This window comes from Callithrix jacchus, chromosome X, assembly GCF_049354715.1.
Source record: "Callithrix jacchus isolate 240 chromosome X, calJac240_pri, whole genome shotgun sequence".
Lineage (NCBI taxonomy): Eukaryota > Metazoa > Chordata > Mammalia > Primates > Cebidae > Callithrix > Callithrix jacchus.
Genome location: NC_133524.1, coordinates 150,169,115 through 150,187,135, shown reverse-complemented (window position 1 = coordinate 150,187,135; position 18,021 = coordinate 150,169,115). Strand labels below are relative to the sequence as shown.

Genomic DNA, 18,021 nt, shown 5'->3' with positions numbered 1-18,021 from the left:
AGCTGCTCAGGAGGCTGAAGTAGGAAGATCACTTGAGCCCAGGAGGTTGAGGCAGCGGTGAGCGGTGATCTAGCCATTCCACTCCAGTCTGGGCCACAGCCTGATAACCTGTCTCAAAAAAAAAAAAAAAAAAAAAATGTATGTACATATATCTGGACCCAGCAATTCCACTCACAGGTAATTATCCTAGAGAGAGATGGATGCATGTTCAAGGCTGTGTTCATAGTAAATGGAAGGTAGGAATAATGATGCTTTAAAAGCACATCAAATCGGGGCCAGGTGCAGTGGCGCACTCCTGTGATCCCAGCTACTCATGAGGCTGAGGCAGGAGAATCCCTTGAACCCGGGAGGCAGAGATTGCAGTGAGCCGAGATTGTGCCATTGCACTCCATCCAGCCTGGGCAACAAAAGCGAAACGCTGCTCAAAAAAATTTTTGTTGTTGTTGTTTAAATAAGAGCACATCAGGCTGGCCACTGTGGCTCACGCCTGTAATCCCAGCACTTTGGGAGGCCAAGGTAGGCGGATCACCTGAGGTCGGCAGTTCGAGACCAGCCTGACCAACATGGAGAAACCCCATCTCTACTGAAAATACAAAAAAAAAAAAAAATTAACCGGGTGTGGTGGCACGTGCCTGTAATCCCAGCTACTCAGGAGGCTGAGGCAGGAGAACGGCTTGAACCTGGGATGCAGAGGTTGCGTTGAGCTGAGATCGCGCCATTGCACACTCCAGCCTGGGGGACAAGAGCGAGACTTTGTCTCAAAAAAAAAGTCTGGGCGTAGTGGTTCACACCTGAAATCCCAGCACGTTGGGAGGCCGAAGTGGGTGGATCACGATGTCAGGAATTCAAGACCAGCCTGGCCAAGATGGTGAAACCCCATCTCTAATAAAAATACAAAAATTAGCCAGGCATGGTGGCAGGCGTCTGTAATCCCAGCTACTTGGGAGGCTGAAGCAGAGAATTTCTTGAACCCGGGAGGCGGAGGTTGCGGTGAGCCGAGATCGCGCCACTGCATTCCAGCCTGGGCGACAGAGCGAGACTCTGTCTCAAAAAAAAAAAAAAAAGTCTAATTTATAGGCTGTACGTGGTGGCTCACGCCTGCAATCCCAGCACTTTGGGAGGCTGAGGCAGGCGCATCACTTGAGGCCAGGAGTTCCAGATCAGCCTGACCAACATGGTGAAACCCCACCTCTACTACAAATAGAAAAATTAGCCAGGCGTGGTGGCACACACCTGTAGTCCCAGCTACTAGGGAGGCTGAGGTGGGAGGATCCCTTGAGCCTGGGAGGCAGAGGTTGTTGCAGTGAGCCGAGATGGTGCCATTGCACAGCAGCCTGGGCAACAGAGCAAGACTCTATCTCAAAAACAAAATAAAAAGTTGAAATTATAAAAAACAACAACCACACACACACAAAAAGGAAAGCCACTATAAAATGTGTAGCATAAGGGGTCTTTTTTTTTTTAACGTATTTTTTCATTGCATTTTAGGTTCTGGGGTACATGTGAAGAACATGCAAGATAGTTGCATAGGTACACACGTGGCAGTGTGATTTGCTGCCTTCCTCCCCTTCACCTATATCTGGCATTTCTCCCCATGCTCTCTCTCCCTAACTCCCCACCCCCCGCTGTCCCTCCCCTATTCCCCTCAACAGACCCCAGTGTGTAGTGCTCCCCTCCCTGTGTCCATGTGTTCTCACTGTTCAACACCGACCTATGAGTGAGAACATGCGGTGTTTCATTTTCTGTTCTTGTGTCAGTTTGCTGCACAGGGGTCTTAAACTTCGTAACTATGTGGGTGATTGCGCAGAAAAATCGAGTAAATAACTATATATTTTTTATACATGGGATAACTTGCTTCAAGTTGTTTCAAAAACTTTTTTGTGTGTTTTTTGGTGAGACAGAGTCGTGTTCCGTCACCCAGGCTGGAGTTCAGTGGAGCCATCTCAGCTCACTGCAACCTCTCCCTCCTGGGTTCAAGCGATTCTCCTGCCTCAGCCTCCTGAGTAGTTGGGATTACCGGTGTGTGCACCACCATGCCCAGCTAATTTTGTATTTTTATTAGAGGCGAGGTTTCACTTTGTTGGTCAGGCTGGTGTCGAACTCCTGACCTCCAACGATCCACCCGCCTCGGCCTCCCGAAGTGCTGGGATTATAGGCGTGAGCCACCGCGCCCGGCCTCAAAAGCCCTTCAGTGATTCGCCTGAAGAGTCTGGTGTTTCTATTGACAGTACTCAAGGCCCTACGAGGAGACGGCCGGTGCCTGGAATCCCAGCACTTTGGGAGCCTGGGATGCATCACCTGAGCCCGGGCATTCCAGACCAGCTTCGGCGACAAAGCGAGACCCCATCTCTACAAAAACCTTAAAAATGAGCCGGACGTGGTGGTGGCGTGTGCCTGCTGTAGTCCCAGCTACTTGGTGGCCTGAGGCCGGAGGCGGAGGCCGTCGCTGGGGTGGGGAGGTCAAGACTGTAGTGAGCCCACATCGCGCCACTGCACTCCAGCCTGGGCGACAGAGTGAGACCCTGCCTCAAAAAAACCCATTACAAATACAAATACAAATACAGCTACACATTCATTTCTGCGTGGACTGGAGCGTTCAAGACCGGCGTGGCAACCCGGTAACAGGAAACCCTGCACGTGCGTGCTCCCAGCTGGCTCCTCCGTAAGGGCCACCAGCCACGGGAAGCTGCAACCTTGTCCCTCATCAGGCAAAGGCTCAGCCTGCGGCTCCGCGAGCGTGGACCGTTCCCTGGCCGTGAGCGGGAAGAACAACGGGCCCCGCCCCAAGGGCTGGGATGGATCTCGCGAGCGGTAGGCGGAGGGGACTCGGCCCACCACAGCGGAGGACAGCGCGTGGCTCCGCGGAGATAAAGCTGAGTCCCGGAGCAGAGCGCTGGCTGCGCTGCACCGCGGGAGGGAGGGGGCGTGCCTACCGCGGGCCCACGGGAGGGAGGGGCCGGTGCCGGGGGACAGGAACCCGCGCAAGCGCGGAAATGCCGACGGCCGCGCCCTCCCGCGCGCACCACGGCGACACCCGGGCGGCCCTCGGAGGGCACGGACGTCGCGCCGCGCTCCCGGGGCGCTTCATTTGCGCCCACGGCCAACGCTCCGGCACCGGCCGGCAGGTGCAACGGCCTCTGGACGTTTCTCGCCCCTTCTCGGGAATGGAATGCTTAGAGAAGCACAGGTCCACACCGAAAACACCAGGCGGCAGTGTTGCGCGTGCACGGCTGGACGGTCTCGCGTGATTCTGCGGCCAGCGTCCCTGCCCTCGCCCCGTGGACGCCTGGGAGCCAGAGGGGGACGCACCCCGCCCCGCAGGGCTGCAGCGGCGCTCACGCGACGGGGTGGCGCCCATTGGGCAGCAGGAGCGTCCGTCAAGGGTGAGGGGCGGGAATTCCGTTCAATCTGAGCATGGTCATTGGCGACGACAGGCGAAGAGGAGGCCGGATAGGCGGGGAGGGGCGGAGCTTCCGGTGGGCGCCTGGAGGCTGAGAGGAGCGACGGCAGCGGAGGCGGGGAGCGAGGCAGCTGTGGGCTCCGGTGGGCGGAGGCGAGGGCGGTCCCGCCCCGCCACTCCCCGCCCCCGCCTCGGCCCCGCCTCCCGCGCCTGCGGGTCCTCGGGCCGGCTCTGCGGGGCAGGCGCCGAGTCCTTTTCCGGCGCAGGCCGGTGGTCACTGTCCTCCCCCGGGGACTTGGCGGACAGGCGTCCCCCGAGGTCAGGGCCCGGGAAGCTCCTTGAGCCGCTCTCGCCTGGGCGCCGTCGAGGGGCCGCCCCTCCCTTCCCACTCCACTGTGCTCCGAAAGCGCCTCGGGGCGCGTCTGGGGGGTCGTGGGGAAGCAGGGCCGACCCCACCCGCCCACCGCGCAGCGTCCAGGGAGAGGTGGGCCGAGCGGGCCCAGTCAGGCGTCCTGGGGGAGGTGGCGTCTGGAGGTGTCTGTGCACCATTCCGCGGGTGGCGCGCGGTGGGGTAACAAAGTCTTTCCCGTCCCTTGGCAACCGTGGCCGTCGGGGAGGGAATCCTGCTCTGCTGCAGGCGGCCGTGGGCTGGGGCGCTTCCCGCCATACTGGCTCCTCGGGGAGGTAGGGAAGGCGAGCCCCGCAGAAAAGGCGGTGGCTTCCGTCGACGGAGCCATCCCTCCGGCCGGTCTTCCCGCGGGAGGGTTCCTGGGAACAGCCGCAGGGCCCCGCCCAGGGTTTCCGGGAAAGCCCCGCGTTTCCCGCCGCCCTTCCTGCGCCAGGAGGGTTCCCAGCTGCTGGCGATGCTGCCCAGGCGGCTCCCCCCAGCGCCACCGCCCACCTGGGAGCCGGCCGCTGAGTTTGGCCCGTCTGCTCTGGTTCCTCTTGGCTGGGCTCCGAGGCCTGGCATGACTTCCCGTCTCCGCGGCGGCTCTGGCGACCCTGCTGGGTGTCTTTGCCCCCAGGGGATTGCATCCCGGTGGAGAAGACACTTCCTCCCTCTCCCTTCCTCTCCTCCGCCCCCTTTGGCTCCCTTGTCCTTGCACGCTGCCTCGTCCACTCGTGTGTCTGGCTGTGTGTGTGTGTGTGTGTGTGTGTGTGTGACCGACGCGAGCCCTTAGTCACCTTTTGCTACTATTTTCCCCATGTTATCACTTGTCTCTTGACTGTGTGGTTTGCGGGTTGTGCTTGGTCAGACGGGATTTTAGTTTTCCTGTCATCTGAAGCTCCAGGCTTTCCTGACGGCTTCTGGGGGTTCTTGTCCGTTTGTTTCCTTCTGGCTCACACCGTGTCTTGCCCCCTGGATGCTGGGCACCAGTTCCGGCTGCTGGGTAATAGGCGACCCCACGTTTTGGTCCTTCCCCACCTGGTGCTCCTCATCCCCCAGGGTTCTGAGGGACCGGCTCTGAGAGGGCTCTCGGGGAGCCAGGGACTATGGCCCAGGGGCCCTCTCAGGCTGCGATGAAGGTGTCCACTGGGGCCCAGCCATCCTATCTGACTGAGCGAAGAGGCTGTGGCAGGAGGCCTCAGTTCCTCCCCACCGGGCCTCCCCACAGGGCTGCCGGGCTTCCCGCAGACCTGCAATCCAATCGAACCAGCAGGAGAGGGCGCCCCAGACCCGGCCACAGTCTGTTTACGACCTGGTATCCTAAGTGACCCGCCTCACCTCCTCTCTGCTCTGGTCTTCAGTGGTCTCACAGGTCCACCCTGGAGTGTGCTGCAGAGGGCGCCATGCTCAGGGTGGAGGCTGTTCCTGCGTGCTGCGTGTCAGAAGCGCCCTTGCACGTGTAGACCTGTGTCGGCTGCTGGAGGCCCCAAGAGGGAGGGCCGCCTCAAGAGCGTGTCCTTGGTGTCAGCCGGAGCAGCAGGCCACCTCCTGGGGCTGACACTGGCCGGCCTGCATTTCTGAGGGCGGAGCGTGCTTTGACATCCTGAAAGGGTTGCAACACCCATCCCAGAGAACCCCAAGAAGGGAGACTGTGCCACAGAGACCCCGTGTGTCCCACAGGGTCTGCGCCGTGTGCTCTCTGGCCCTTCGTGGAAGTGTTTCCCAGCCCCGGTCCGGGAGTCCCAGTCCTACATCCCCACGAGCTGGCGGGAAGCCCGTTCTGGTCACCACAGCCCCTTCTGCACGGTGTGAGTGCCCCACGCCAGCCTGGGTGGCAGGATGTGCCCCGCACCTCCAACGCCCTCCCCCCCAGGGGCTCATTCCTGCCCCCGCCCCCTCTCTGCCCCAGGTGGGGCGACCTCGCTCTGCAGACAGAGGAGGCCTCTCCTTCCCCTATGCAGCCCTGAAGGGGAGGAGCTGGGGCTGGGAGGACCGTGCCATGTTGCCATGGTGAAGGCAGAGCGGCTCCTTTTTTCCCTGACGTGTCGGGTTGCCGGATCCTGGGCTGGGGGGGTGGGGGCAGTCCCTGGTCTGGGGGGGTGGGATGTGGAGGGCGGGTGGGTTCCGGAAGGGGCCCCAGGAGGACCTTGGCATCTCGTTTCCCTGGAGACGCGCCCCATCCCTCCCCCTGGGACTGGCAGGTGACCTCCTGATGACGCTCTCTCTCGGCGGCTCTGAATTTGTCACCGAGGTTCTGTGGGCGGCGAGTGCTTTTCCTGTTAGCCTCTGTCGCCTCTGGGCAATACAGGGGCCCTTGGTGACAGCTCCTGGCCCCTTCCAAAGCCGCCTGGCTCTCCTTGAACTGGAGGAGAGCAGGTTGCCGGGCCTTCCCTGAGGAATGTGTTCCTGGCAGGTGGGGACAGCCCCTCCCTCAGGGGTGTTGGGTAGAGGGTCCTGGGGCGCCTCAGGACACGGTCAGGCCCCCTGAACCCCCACACTCTTGGGCCATCTGCCTGCTGGCTGTCCTCTGTGACCCCTCCCTCCCCTGAGCTGAGGCGCCGGCCTGGTGCCCCGGGAAGGAACAGTGAGGAGGGCCAACTCTCCCTGCTGTGGGGGCCTTGGGGGCCTGGACGGGGACTGCATCCTCCCTCCCCCGGCCGCCCAGCGCCCTCGCTCAGGGAATGCTCTTCCAGCAGCCTGTTTGGCAGATGGGCACGGTCACGACAGCAGCCAGACCCTGTCCCGGCCAGTGCACCCACCTGGATGAACCGGCGCCCTCCTGGACTACTGGCTCCATTGAGGGTCCCAAAGGAGCTGCCCCCGAGCACCCTGGGGGACTCCGGTCCCCTCAGGCTGCGGCAGCTACCAGCAGCCCAGGCAGGACCCAGGGGCTTCTGGGCGCAGAGCCCCCGCTCCCTGGCTCGTGAGCCCAGGGCCTCTCCAGCCGTCCCCTGTCGGCGGGCCTCCACTCCTGCTCTGGATCAAGGTCCTGCCCCCAGGGAGAGCTGGTGCCTTCGGGGACCGGGCCCTGGTTACAGTTGGAGAGTGGGCCCAGGGAATGCGCTCCTCTTGGCTGTTGCCCTGCCTCCTAGGGGCCTCCTCAGACCCCTGGCCTCTGGCCTAGGGGGTGTCCCGGTTTGGGAGTGCCCTGCCCTGGACACTGTCTGAGAAGGATACATGCTTGCCCTTTGTTGGGGTCCAGGCACAGGGTGAGGGGCACTCGGCCCCACCACCTGTGTCTCCGGGAGCCCTGGCTGGGTACGGCGCCTCCTCGGAGAGATCCTGCCTCGGGCCTGCCCCTCCCCTCCCCCCAACGCAGCTTGGGGCCCTGGTCGGTCACCTCCTGGCCACTACCTGCTGCTGCCCTAGCCTCAGCTGGGTCCTGCAAGCTGTCTCTGTGCCCGGGACACCCGGCCCCTCTGCGGGTGTTGGCAAACACCCCTAACAGTGATGTCTGGGGGCCTCTCTGGGCCTTTGTGTGCCGAGTTGGGGGTGGGTGGTGGCGGGGGTCTTCCCGTAGTCACCTGCTTCCTGTCCGTCTCGGCCCCAGGTCAGGGGGTACCCTGTCTGCTTGGTTTCCAGCCTGAGCCCCTCCCTGGGCTGGGCCAGTCCCCTAAGCTTCCCGGGCAGATTCCCAGGTCCGCCCGGAGGAGCCCAGCAGAGCCCTGGAGTGGAGCCCAGGCCTCCCTGTGCTGGGGACCACACCGGAACCCCGAGGGACTCCTGGCCAGGGTTCCCAGGGGTGTCTGAGTGCTGGACTCAGTCCCTGGCCGTAGATTTCGGGGAGCCCCGCTCTGAGGGGCTGTTGCTTCCCTTTCCTCTCCAGGCCCCCTCCTAGTTGCCTGGGAGAGTGGGGATGGGGCTGTCAGAAGGCAGAAGGGAAGGTTGGGGTGCCAGGAGTGTGGCTGGGGCGAGGGAAGGCCAGCTGGTCTACTGCCCTCCTTGGACTCAGTCCAGACACATCCTCCAGATTGGGGGTCTGTGCACCCTTCATGTCCTCCTAGTAGCCTGGTGGGTCCTCCTGGGTCTTCCTCAGTGTGGCTGGGTCCGCAGGCCACAAGCCCCAGCAGGGTGAGAGGCCCGTGCTCTTGTTTTTGCTCCTACTTGCCCGGCCTCCCCGGGGAGGCCCCTGGCCAGGACCGTGCCGATCTCTTTCCCTGCTGCCTGCCTGCCTGGGCGGCCTCCAGCTCACTGCCCCGTGAGGCCTGTGGCCTCCCGCCAGGGCAGGCCCCAGGAGCCTGGATCCCCCCAGTTTATCTTCCGCCCTTGCCTCCCCACATGTGTCCCTCCAGCCTGGGTATCATCCGGAGGGTTGGGGGACGGGCACCCCTGGTTCACCTAGCCCAGGCCCAGGGCGGTTCTCCCGGTGGCCCTGCCAGGCATGGGCTTGGGAGAGGATGCGATGGAGCCACCACCGGGAGGGGGCAGGAGGGGACGCCCCAAGGTTCAGAGTCCTGGGCACACCGTGGGCTGAGCCGACAGGTCGGGGCCTCAGGGGGACCTGTCGTCCTCCCCACTGGCACTGGATCTTTCTGGGCCTGGCTCTGCTGCCTCCCACCCCCATTCAGCTGGTGGCTTCTAGAGGCCTCCAGAGCGCGCTTGGCCCCTTTGCCTCTATGCCGTAGGGCCCAGTGGGAGCAGTAGAGTGGCGGGGGCTGGGGGTGGGACTAACCCTTTCTGTGTCTTGCTTGCTCTTGTCTCCCAGTGAGTGCACGCCCGGAGCCTGGGGCCAGCAGCCCAGCCCCAGGTGGAAATTAGGGAGGGCTCCTTTGCCATTTTCCTGTCTTTTAGGCCATCAGAGTCAGGGATGGGCCATCTTCATGAAATCGCAGGTTCTACACCCCTGGTGTTCTCTTCTTGAAGTTGGTGGTGACTCAGCAGACACCCTAACTCCACCCCAGATGAGGGTCAAGGCAAGTGTCCTTGACCAGCCTTTGTGCTCTCACCTCTTTTGGACCTTTTGGGGCTGAGGTTGAGGGCCTTGCCAGGACCATGGGTTCTGGACCCTGGCCCTGCGGGGCCCTCTACACAGTCCCCTTCTCCACTGGCCACCTCGACACTCTCCTAGCCCCCTCAGCTGGTTCTCCTTCCTGGTCTGGCAGGGCCTGGTGGCAGGGAAGGAAAAAAATCCAGTGTCTTGTACAGTGTCCAGAGTGGCCTCCCACTGGGACCTTGGGCAGTTGCCGTCCCCTGCTTTGTCTCTAAGCACTGCTGGAGCCCTGTGGGGGACTCCAGATTCCTTGGAGGGTTCTTAAAGTGGGGCCACAGCGGCCTCTCAGAGCTCTGGAGCACATTTAAGTGGAAGCCTGGAGCCCCTTGAGGCCCACGGAACCTTCTTAATCCTTCTGGTTCTAGTTGGGGCACCCAGCGCACTTTGCTGTGTCCAGAGCAGTTGGGATCCCTCGTGGGGCTTGAAGTCCTGGGGATTGGACAGATCACCTGATTGGGTGGTCAGAGCCCTGAGGAGCACTGGAACAGGGAGTACTCCAGGGCCCACGGAGCCCTGGGGATTGGTGACCAAGCCCAAGTGGGAGGCCTCAGGAGTCCAGGGGGAGCTCAGGGAGGTGGCAGGAGCACAGCCCTGGGGGAGTTTCCAAGACCTGGGGTAGGAGTCTTGTAGTGCTTGTCCTTCCCTGGGGAACTGGGGTGGGGACTCTGGGAGCCCTCTTCCATCCAGTCTTGGGAGCCCTTTTGGAATGAATGAAAAGGGGCAAGCTATGTGAGGGGTGGCAGCTGTTTCCTTCCCTCTCTTCCCTCATGGCACACACCACAGTGGTGCCAAGCACACCTAGTTTCCTCTTTTCTCCTCACCTGGAACAGATCCAGGACCTGACCTAAGGCCTAGAAAGCCCTTTTTGTCCTGATGCCCAGATCTCTTTTTCCTCCTTGGGATGCTCCAAACCCAACTCCACATCCCCCATCTCCCTGACACCGGCCATTACTCCAGAGCTTTGGGATGTCAATCTTGCCACCACCCCAGGCCCCACTTAGGTCCCTGCTAGGCCTCATCTGCTTCTGTCCAGTCCCCACTGGGCTGCAGTCCAGCCACAGTCCCAGGTAGAGTGCTTCCTGGGGGAACTGGACTGAGGTGAGTTCGGTTCTTGCTGTCAATGTACTTGGTTTTTATCAGCTGCTGAAACATGAGGCTCTGTCACTGCGTCCTTCTAGGGTCCTCGCGGTAGCAAACTGACTGCTTGTTCTGCCCCCAGGTACAGGTTCATTAATGGGACCATTAGGTCTCTAAGGTAGACCTGTGAGGAGGTAGCATCCCCTGCCCATGTCTACCACCCGCCATGGACCATTCAGGTCTCTTGCCTGCTGCAGGGCCAGCGGGCAGGGGTTTGGAGAGTCTACACAGCAAGTGGCTGGGCACTGAGGGTGAGCCAGGTAGGAGGAGCTTATAGCAGTCAAACAAGAAAGGCTAAAACTGTGAGTGGTAAGAAAATTAGAAGTGATCCACTCTTTTCTGCATGTTTTCAATGCACAAGGACCATGCAGTATTTTAGACCAAAAATATATGTGAGACTAGGATGTAGCCAAGATAAATGGTCAGGAGCAGCTCCCAGCCCCAGCCCTGGCTTGATGGGTACATGTGCAGGCACTTGCTGGGAGCTGTGCCACTACCTGCAGCAAGGAGCCAACCAAAGGCGAGGGGGACTGATGTCAGCACCCTACCCCTTGCTGGGCGTCTGCTTCCCACCTCCCTGTGTGCAGTGGATGACAGCCCCTCTGCTTTCCTGCCCTCTGCCGGCAGCGCAGAGTCAGGCATGCACAGCAACATGTGGGATTCTGTCTTGGGTTTCTTTAGTACCTGCTTTCCACTTTTAAAAATATGTCAACTTTGGGTGGGCGTGGTGGCTCACACCTGTAATCTCAACACTTTGGGAGGCCAAGATGGGTGGATCATCTGAGGTCAGGAGTTTGAGACCTGCCTGACCAACATGGTGAAACCCTATCTTTACTAAAAATACAAAAATTAGCCAGGCATGGTGGCGCATGACCATAGTCCCAGCTACTAGGGAGGCTGAGACAGGAGAATCACTTTACTTTTTTATTTTAATTTTTTTTTACTTTTTAAAATTATTTTAAAGATGGGGATTCTCCATGATGGCCTGGCTGGTCTTGAACTCCTGACCTCAGGTGATCCACCCACCTCAGTCTCCCAAAGTGCTAGGATTACAGGCGTGAGCCACCATGCCCAGTGACAGGAGAATCCTTGAACCTGGGAGGCAGAGGTTGCACTGAGCCAAGATCGTGCCACTGCACTCCAGCCTGGGTGACAGAGCATGACTCCATCTCAAAAATATATATATATATAACTTCATATATGTGTGTGTGTGTGTATATGTGTGTGTGTATATATATATATATATATATATATAGTTACATATATGTGTGTATATATATATATATATATAAAGTTATACATATATAAAAACTTCAAAGATGAAATACATACCCAGGGCAGAAAATCTGGGAGTTAAGTGAGAATATAGGCAGGTGAATTCTACCACCCAGGGATGATGCGGCCTTTGGAGCTTTTCTCCCATGGTAAACAAGCAGCAGTTCCAGGAGCCAAGGATGATCTGCCAATGAGACGCCTCATCTTCTTTCTGTCCCCATGCCTTTGGACAATCGGGTGGACTTCAGCTTTTTCCAGTTAAAACACCCGCAGACTGCTGGTGGCGTGCATGCAGCTTTGCCTGAATTTCCAAGTGGGTTCTCTGTATATACCTTGTTGTACCACAATTATATGTATAAGCAGTTACACGTGCTTTGGGGAATGAGTCAGGGAATAAAACTCCCAAACAAAACACAAACATTTCTGGGTAGCAATTGATTCCTATCCCCAGACCAAAGCCAAAATGCAGACCCAGCAAGGCCAGATGCCCTTGCCATGGGAACCCAACCCTCTCCTCCAGGAAGAGTCAACACATTAAAAATAAATGGGGTTTTTATTGTGTGTCCACGAAAACAAAGTCATGGTGGCCTTTGGTTAATCCCCTCAAGATGACAACTAAAAGGAGGCATGCATGACAACAACAATAACCATGTTCTCTGATGGAGCGAGGCCTTGCCCTCCTGGACCCTAAGGGTTACAGGCAAGCAGGGCCAGGAGGCTAGAGAGGAAAGCACACCCAGGTCCCCCAGATCATGGAGGGCTTGAGTCTGCTGCCTCCCTGGTGGGACAAGGCAGGGGAGCAAGCACTACTCTGGGCTGGGCCAGCGCCCCCCAAGCGAGAACACACACAAAAGCCCCCACCCCCACCCCCACCCCCACCCTCACTGCTAAGGCCATCAGCCAGGACTTCCCCAGAAGAGCTGGCTCTGAAGCCCAGACCCTCAGGGCTCCCTCCAGAAGGGGTTGCCTTCCTCCGCCTGCATGAAGTAGTAAACAAAGAAGAGGAAGATCGCAAAGACCAGGAAAAGCAGCAGCTGGCCCCAGAGCGGGACCTGGCGATCATGGCCAAGCCCAGCCCCAGGAGCATGCTTTTCTGGCCGGATGGCTCGGCGGGTAAGCCATGAAGGGGAAGATGAAGATGAGGACACAGAAGAGGTGGAGGAGGAGGTAGGATAATAGGATAGGCCCAGGGAGCTCCTGGAGGCTGAAACAGGGCGGTAGTGCGCGATGCTCTGGTAGGCACTGTCCCGGCCGTACATGGGACGTTCCCTGAGGCAAAAGAGGGGAGCAGGTGGGCCAGGAGCCTGGGTGCAGAACCAGTCCCTGTTCCTGGGCCTGCCCTCTACGTACCTATCCTTGCACTCCTCTTCAGAAGACAAAAGATTGTCATCACGCACCTGCAGAAGAGAGTCAGGGTGAGTGGACCGACTGGCAGGGCCACCATGGCCCTGCCACATCCCTCAGTCCAAACTTCCCCAGCTGGTGCCCTCTGACCTTTGGTTAGAGGCCAGGGACCCACACCCTCCCGAATGGCTCTTGGTGTTCAGTCTTTTGTTTGTGGGGTCTTGTCACTTGTGCTCATGCCCTGCTATTCCCTTTTGCCCCCAGGAGTCTCAGGAAAAGCTTGAGCCTAGATTGCAGACCAGGGTGCTCTAGTCACAGTTCTGATGGCTCCCCAAAGTAGGGACCTGGCCAAACAGGCGTCTGCTGAGCCAGTCTCCCCAGAAGCACAGAAGCCACCATTTGTATCCAGTGGCCCCCTGGATTTATCCAAACACAGCCGCCATCCCCTAGATTGTACTCAAGTACAGGGCACCTGCCAGCCAGCTCACCTGGTGGTGGAAAGTGTCAGCATCTGGGAGTGAAGTCGCAGACTGGCGGAAGCCCCTGGACTGGCCCGCAGAGTCGGGCTCCCCATAAGTCCTGGTAGTTAAGTAGCTCTCTTCATAGTAGTCGTCATTGTAGCCTTGGGAAGGGGGGCAGCGGTAGCAGAGGGGGCATCGGTGTGCCCCACCTGGCCTGCTGGCCCTAATCTGAATCTCTTTCGGGACCTGTGACAGTTTCTCCCTCCTAAGGCTGCTGGAGTGGTTGGGGCTGAGGTCTCAGGTCCTCCCTGTGAGCGGGGTCCCTGACGCAGTCAGGTGAACGTGCCAGCGTGCCCACCCCACCCCTGCCTTACCCTTGCTCTGGTAGAGTAAGGCGTCCTCTTTCTTGGGAAGATCATACATATCTGAATCCACTGACGGCGAATTCAAGTCTGGATTGAAGGGAGGCGACAGAACTGTTTGCCCCCCAGGCTTCCCTCCCCTCTCCCCGGTGCCGCTCTCGACCGGCGCCCCTGCCACACCCTCGCGACCCCGATCTCCCCGCATCCCAGGCCCGGTCCCCACAAGCGAGGCTCTCACCAGAGAAGCGATAGGAGAAGGAGGCGGCGGACGAGCTGGGGGGCGAGAGCCGCCGCCTCTGGGTCTCGTACTCGAAGATCTTCTTCTCGTAAAGCTTACGAGTAGACCCTGGCCGGACACGAGGCGGTCAGGGCCACAAGCCGGGGAAGGCGCGCGGGTAGGGTGGCGGGGAGGGCGCGGGGCAGAGCGCGGGGAGGGGGCCCGGGGGCAGGTCCTGCCCGCCGCCGCGTACCGACAACTGGCCCGTGAGGTATGTTGTACTGGCGCAGCACGGCGGCCAGCTCGGTATCCGAAAGACCCGCGTAGTCGTCCATGGCGGGTGCGGGCGCGGGCGGAAGCCGGGCCCCTGCCAAAACCCGCCGAGCAGCGGCTGCCGAGGATCACGGCGGGGGCGGCACGAGCGCCTCGGGAGCGATCGCGCTCGCGTCACAGCCAAATCACTGTCTCGTCACGGCCTCGGGCTCCGCAGGCTGCGCGCGCTGTGCGGGGAGGGGCTTAACGGCGGGAGCAGCAGGCGCAGAACGGCCGGGCCTTGGGAGCTGGGAGGCTGGGGCAGTGAGTCCAAACGTCATAAACGCACGGATTGGCTAGCGGCGGACGGGGCGGGGCCCGCGCCGAGAGTCAGGACAGTGGGAATCAGTCTCGCGGTGGGAGTGGGCGGGGCCGCAAGCCCAACGTCACAAACACACGGATTGGCTAGCGATGGAGGGGGCGGGGCCCGCGCGGGAGCGGAGCAGAAGGTGTCGCGGTGGGAGCGAGCGGGGTCGCGAGTCCGTACGTCACTAACGCCCGGAGCTGTTGGGGGTGGGGCCCGCACGGGAGTCTGGGCGGTGCGGCTGGGAGCCTAGACGTCACCTTGAGGCGTGCGTGAGCCAGTCGGTAGAGAGGGGCGGGGCCTGTGTGTCTAACACCCGGCATCTGCCGGCCGGGAAGTGAGAGCGGCCTAAGTGGGCGCTAGCGGTGGCTCTGGTCCCTAAGTCACTTGGGCTCCCCACCGTCCCAGCACATCCCTTCTCTACGCCCTGGTCCCCTTTCCCGTGGCCCCAGGGCGTAGGATTCCCCGGCCGCATCCGGGTCGGCCGCCCCAGCAGCGGCGGGAAGGGTCTGAACCCTAAGGGAGCGCCGGCCCCGGGCTAGGCACTACTGAGGGAGCTTTGTGTGCGCATCACCTGGGAAGCGGCTGTGGGGCAAGGCCCGCGCCTACGCGGTCCTCGCAGACCCCCTGCCACGGGCCCACCTTCCCAGTCTGCAGGGCTGTCGCCCGTGCACATATGCTCGCTGCTTCCCACCGCCTCCCTCCTTCCTTTTCTCCTACCTCGCTCCACCCGGGAGGAAATGGGGCACTGGGCCAGGAGGCCGCCGGCACTCCAGGAGCAAGCAGCCTTCGAAGGGGCCCGGGCAAGCCAGCGAGCACGCCAGTGAGCGCGGACAGAGGGCGCTGTGCGATGTGTGCAGAGATGACGTGTGTCCAGCCTAACGCTTCATGTCGTTCATTCACCCGGGGCACTGGCGGGAGCTGAAGTGGGGCTTCCTCTTCTGTCGGAATGGCCCCTGAGCCCAGCATAGCCCGGCAGGGGGCAGACGTGGGTGTCGAGCTATGGAAGGGCTGCCAAGGCCTGCTCAGGAGCCTGGACTGTGGCTAGGATTCCCAGGACCTTGATCAGATAAGGGCTGCCCTACGGAGAATGGAGAAGAGGTGATATTCTTTTTTTTTTTTTTTTTTTTTTTTTTTGAGAGAGTCTCGCTCTGTCACCCAAGCTGGAGTGCAGAGCCGCAATCTTGAGTCTCTGTAGCCTCCACCTCCCAGGTTCAAGTGATTCTCCTGTCTCAGCCTCCCTAGTAGCTGGGAGTACAATCACATGCCACCACACCTGGCTACTTTTTGTACTTTTAGTAGAAATGGGGTTTCACCATGTTGGCCAGGCTGGTCTCAAACCCTGACCTCAAGTGATCAGCCCACCTTGGCCTCTCAAAGTGCTGGGATTACAGGCATGAGCCACTGCATACAGCTGTGACATTCATATTCTAAACAAAACCAGCTGAGGGTGTATGGGACCAACTAGTGTGACCCTCACTGGGCAGGCCCCAAACTGGGAGCATGAACAGGTGACATGCCATCCATGTTCTCACAGATGAGGACTGCTGACAATGTAAGAAGAGGGGAGGACTCTGGTCATGTCCAAAATGTCTGACCCAACTGGTTAGGATCACATACCAGTCATCCATGGAGGTTTGCCCACGGGGTGAGAAAAGGTCGACAGCTGGGGGAGTAGTGACATGGGGCCCTGTTCTGACTATACACAAAGACCCTGACAGGAATCACTGTTGGTGTGGCCCCGCTCTGTCCCCAGAAATATGGGAAGAAGTGTATGTCCATGAAGACGGTGCCTGGCAGTGTGCAGCAGGAGAGCCTTGGGAGGGCAGGGGCTTGCACCTCATCTTTCAGAGCTCAGGGGGACAGATGGCAGTTTGGACTCTGGGCTACTCAGAGGCTGCCTCATGGATTTTTTAGTTTTGACAAAATCAGATTCCCCAGCACCTCTGCAAGCCTTCTGCAATCCTGGCCCCTCTCCCAGAGGCCTCTGTGTACTAAGAGCTGCTCCATCCTCCCCCATGCCACCCCTCCCCATGCAGATCCAAGCTGTTTCCTTATGAGGTCAAGGAATTCTAGATTTGCCTTCTCCCTAAGGAGCACCCCCCCCCCACAGTTCTGCACCTGCCTTGGCACTCTACTTTTTATGTCCCACCCTTTTGCCACACAATCAGGTCCCACCACAGATGGCATCAGGAAGCTGAACTGTGATGGTCCTCCTGCACCCACCCTGTGTGTACCTGGAGCTTCAGTCCAGCCCCATTGCAGTGCAGCTCCACTCCAGACCACTTGTACAGGAAGAGTCAGGACTCCACGATCAGGGGAGGCTTGTCCAAGAGCCCCAAGCACAGCAATTCATTCATGGAACATGATCACCTGGAAGGCTGTGGCCCAGCCTCAGAGAGTTCCCTGCCAAGGGTAGGGTGGGATTTGTAGTCATCAGAGGGTCTGGGAAGGGTGTGTACAGGAACATCTGAGGGTCTCCAGGGGGTTCCTCCTGGGAAGGGCAGGCAGAGACAACATCGGGGTGCAACCAATTCTAAGTCAAGAATAAGAACACTGAGTCAGTGTCCTTACAGATGGAATGGCTTGCAAGCAGTATGTGTTGTAGAACGTGCAGTCCCAACATGGAAACATTCAGCAGTATCTACGGACAAGTAGATGATCGTTCACTGAGGTGTTAAAATTATTTTTTAAAATTTATTATTATTACTATTATTTGATACAGAGTATCACTCTTATCACCCAGGCTGGAGTTCAGTGGCACAATCTCAGCTCACTGCAACCTCTGTGGCCTGGATTCAAGCGATTATCCTGCCTCAGCCCCCAGAGTAGCTGGGATTACAGCCACCTGCCACCGCACCCGGCTAATTTTTGTATTTTTAGTACAGATGGGGTTTCACTATCTTGCTCAGGCTGGTCTTGAACTCCTGACCTTGTGATCCGCCCACTTACAGGTGTAAGCCACCGCGCCCAGCTTATTTTATTATTTTTTAGTGACAGGGTTTCACTGTGTGGTCCAGGCTGGAGTGCAGTGGTGAAATTATAGCTTACTGCAGCCTCCAACTCCTGGGCTTAAGCGATCCTCCCACCTCAGCCTCCTCAGCAGCTGCGACTACCAGTGTACGTCACCACGCCCAGCTAATTTTTACATTTTTGGTAGAGACAGTGTCTTGCTATGTTGCCTAGGTTAGTCTCAAACTCCTGGGCTCAGTTGATCCACCTGCCTTGGTCTCCCACAGTGCTAGGATTATAGGTGTGAGCCACCATGCCCAGCCGACGTTTTCTTTAAGATCAGAATCTTCTTAATACTAAACAATTCTTACCTTTTGCTTCAAGGATATTAAAGATCTTTTCGGTTTTGACTTGTACTCAAATGCTTTGAAACACCCACTCAGATGGTCAAACACAAAGAGTCATGATTACTGTGAAAATTAATGTCTTGAAGATTGTCACAATCAGTCTTCAACAATGAATAGTTAGCTAATGAAAAGTCTTCCGCTCATACCCTAGAACACTGCTTTGTCTGGTTACTGCTGGTGTAAGGAGATGTCTTTAGTTTTTATGATCTTCGCAGGGAAAGGCTGGTGCTATAGAAACCGTTGTCTCTTAGGCCGGGCACGATGGCTAACACCTGTAATCCCCGCACTTTGGGAGGTCAAGGCAGGTGGGTCACGAGGTCAAGAGATTGAGACCATCCTGGCCAACATGGTGAAACCCTGTCTCTACTAAAAATACAAAAATTAGCTGGACTTGGTGGCACGCGCCTGTAATCCCAGCTACTCAGGAGGCTGAGGCAGGAGAATCTCTTAAACCCAGGAGGCGGAGGTTGCA

The 18,021-nt window shown here is 58.9% G+C and overlaps 1 protein-coding gene across 1 annotated transcript; it reads right to left on the bottom strand.

The window, feature by feature from the left end:
* Positions 1 to 11,724: 11,724 nt before the first annotated feature.
* On the bottom strand, positions 11,725 to 14,042 carry EMD (emerin). Its single transcript, XM_017968711.4, has 6 exons — positions 13,828 to 14,042; positions 13,596 to 13,703; positions 13,370 to 13,447; positions 13,023 to 13,156; positions 12,541 to 12,587; positions 11,725 to 12,459 (listed from the first exon to the last, which is right to left on the bottom strand). The coding sequence occupies exons 1-6, from the start codon at positions 13,907 to 13,909 to the stop codon at positions 12,132 to 12,134; spliced, it is 777 nt and encodes a 258-aa protein (XP_017824200.1). The 5' UTR covers positions 13,910 to 14,042; the 3' UTR covers positions 11,725 to 12,131.
* Between the last annotated feature and the right edge of the window lie 3,979 nt (positions 14,043 to 18,021).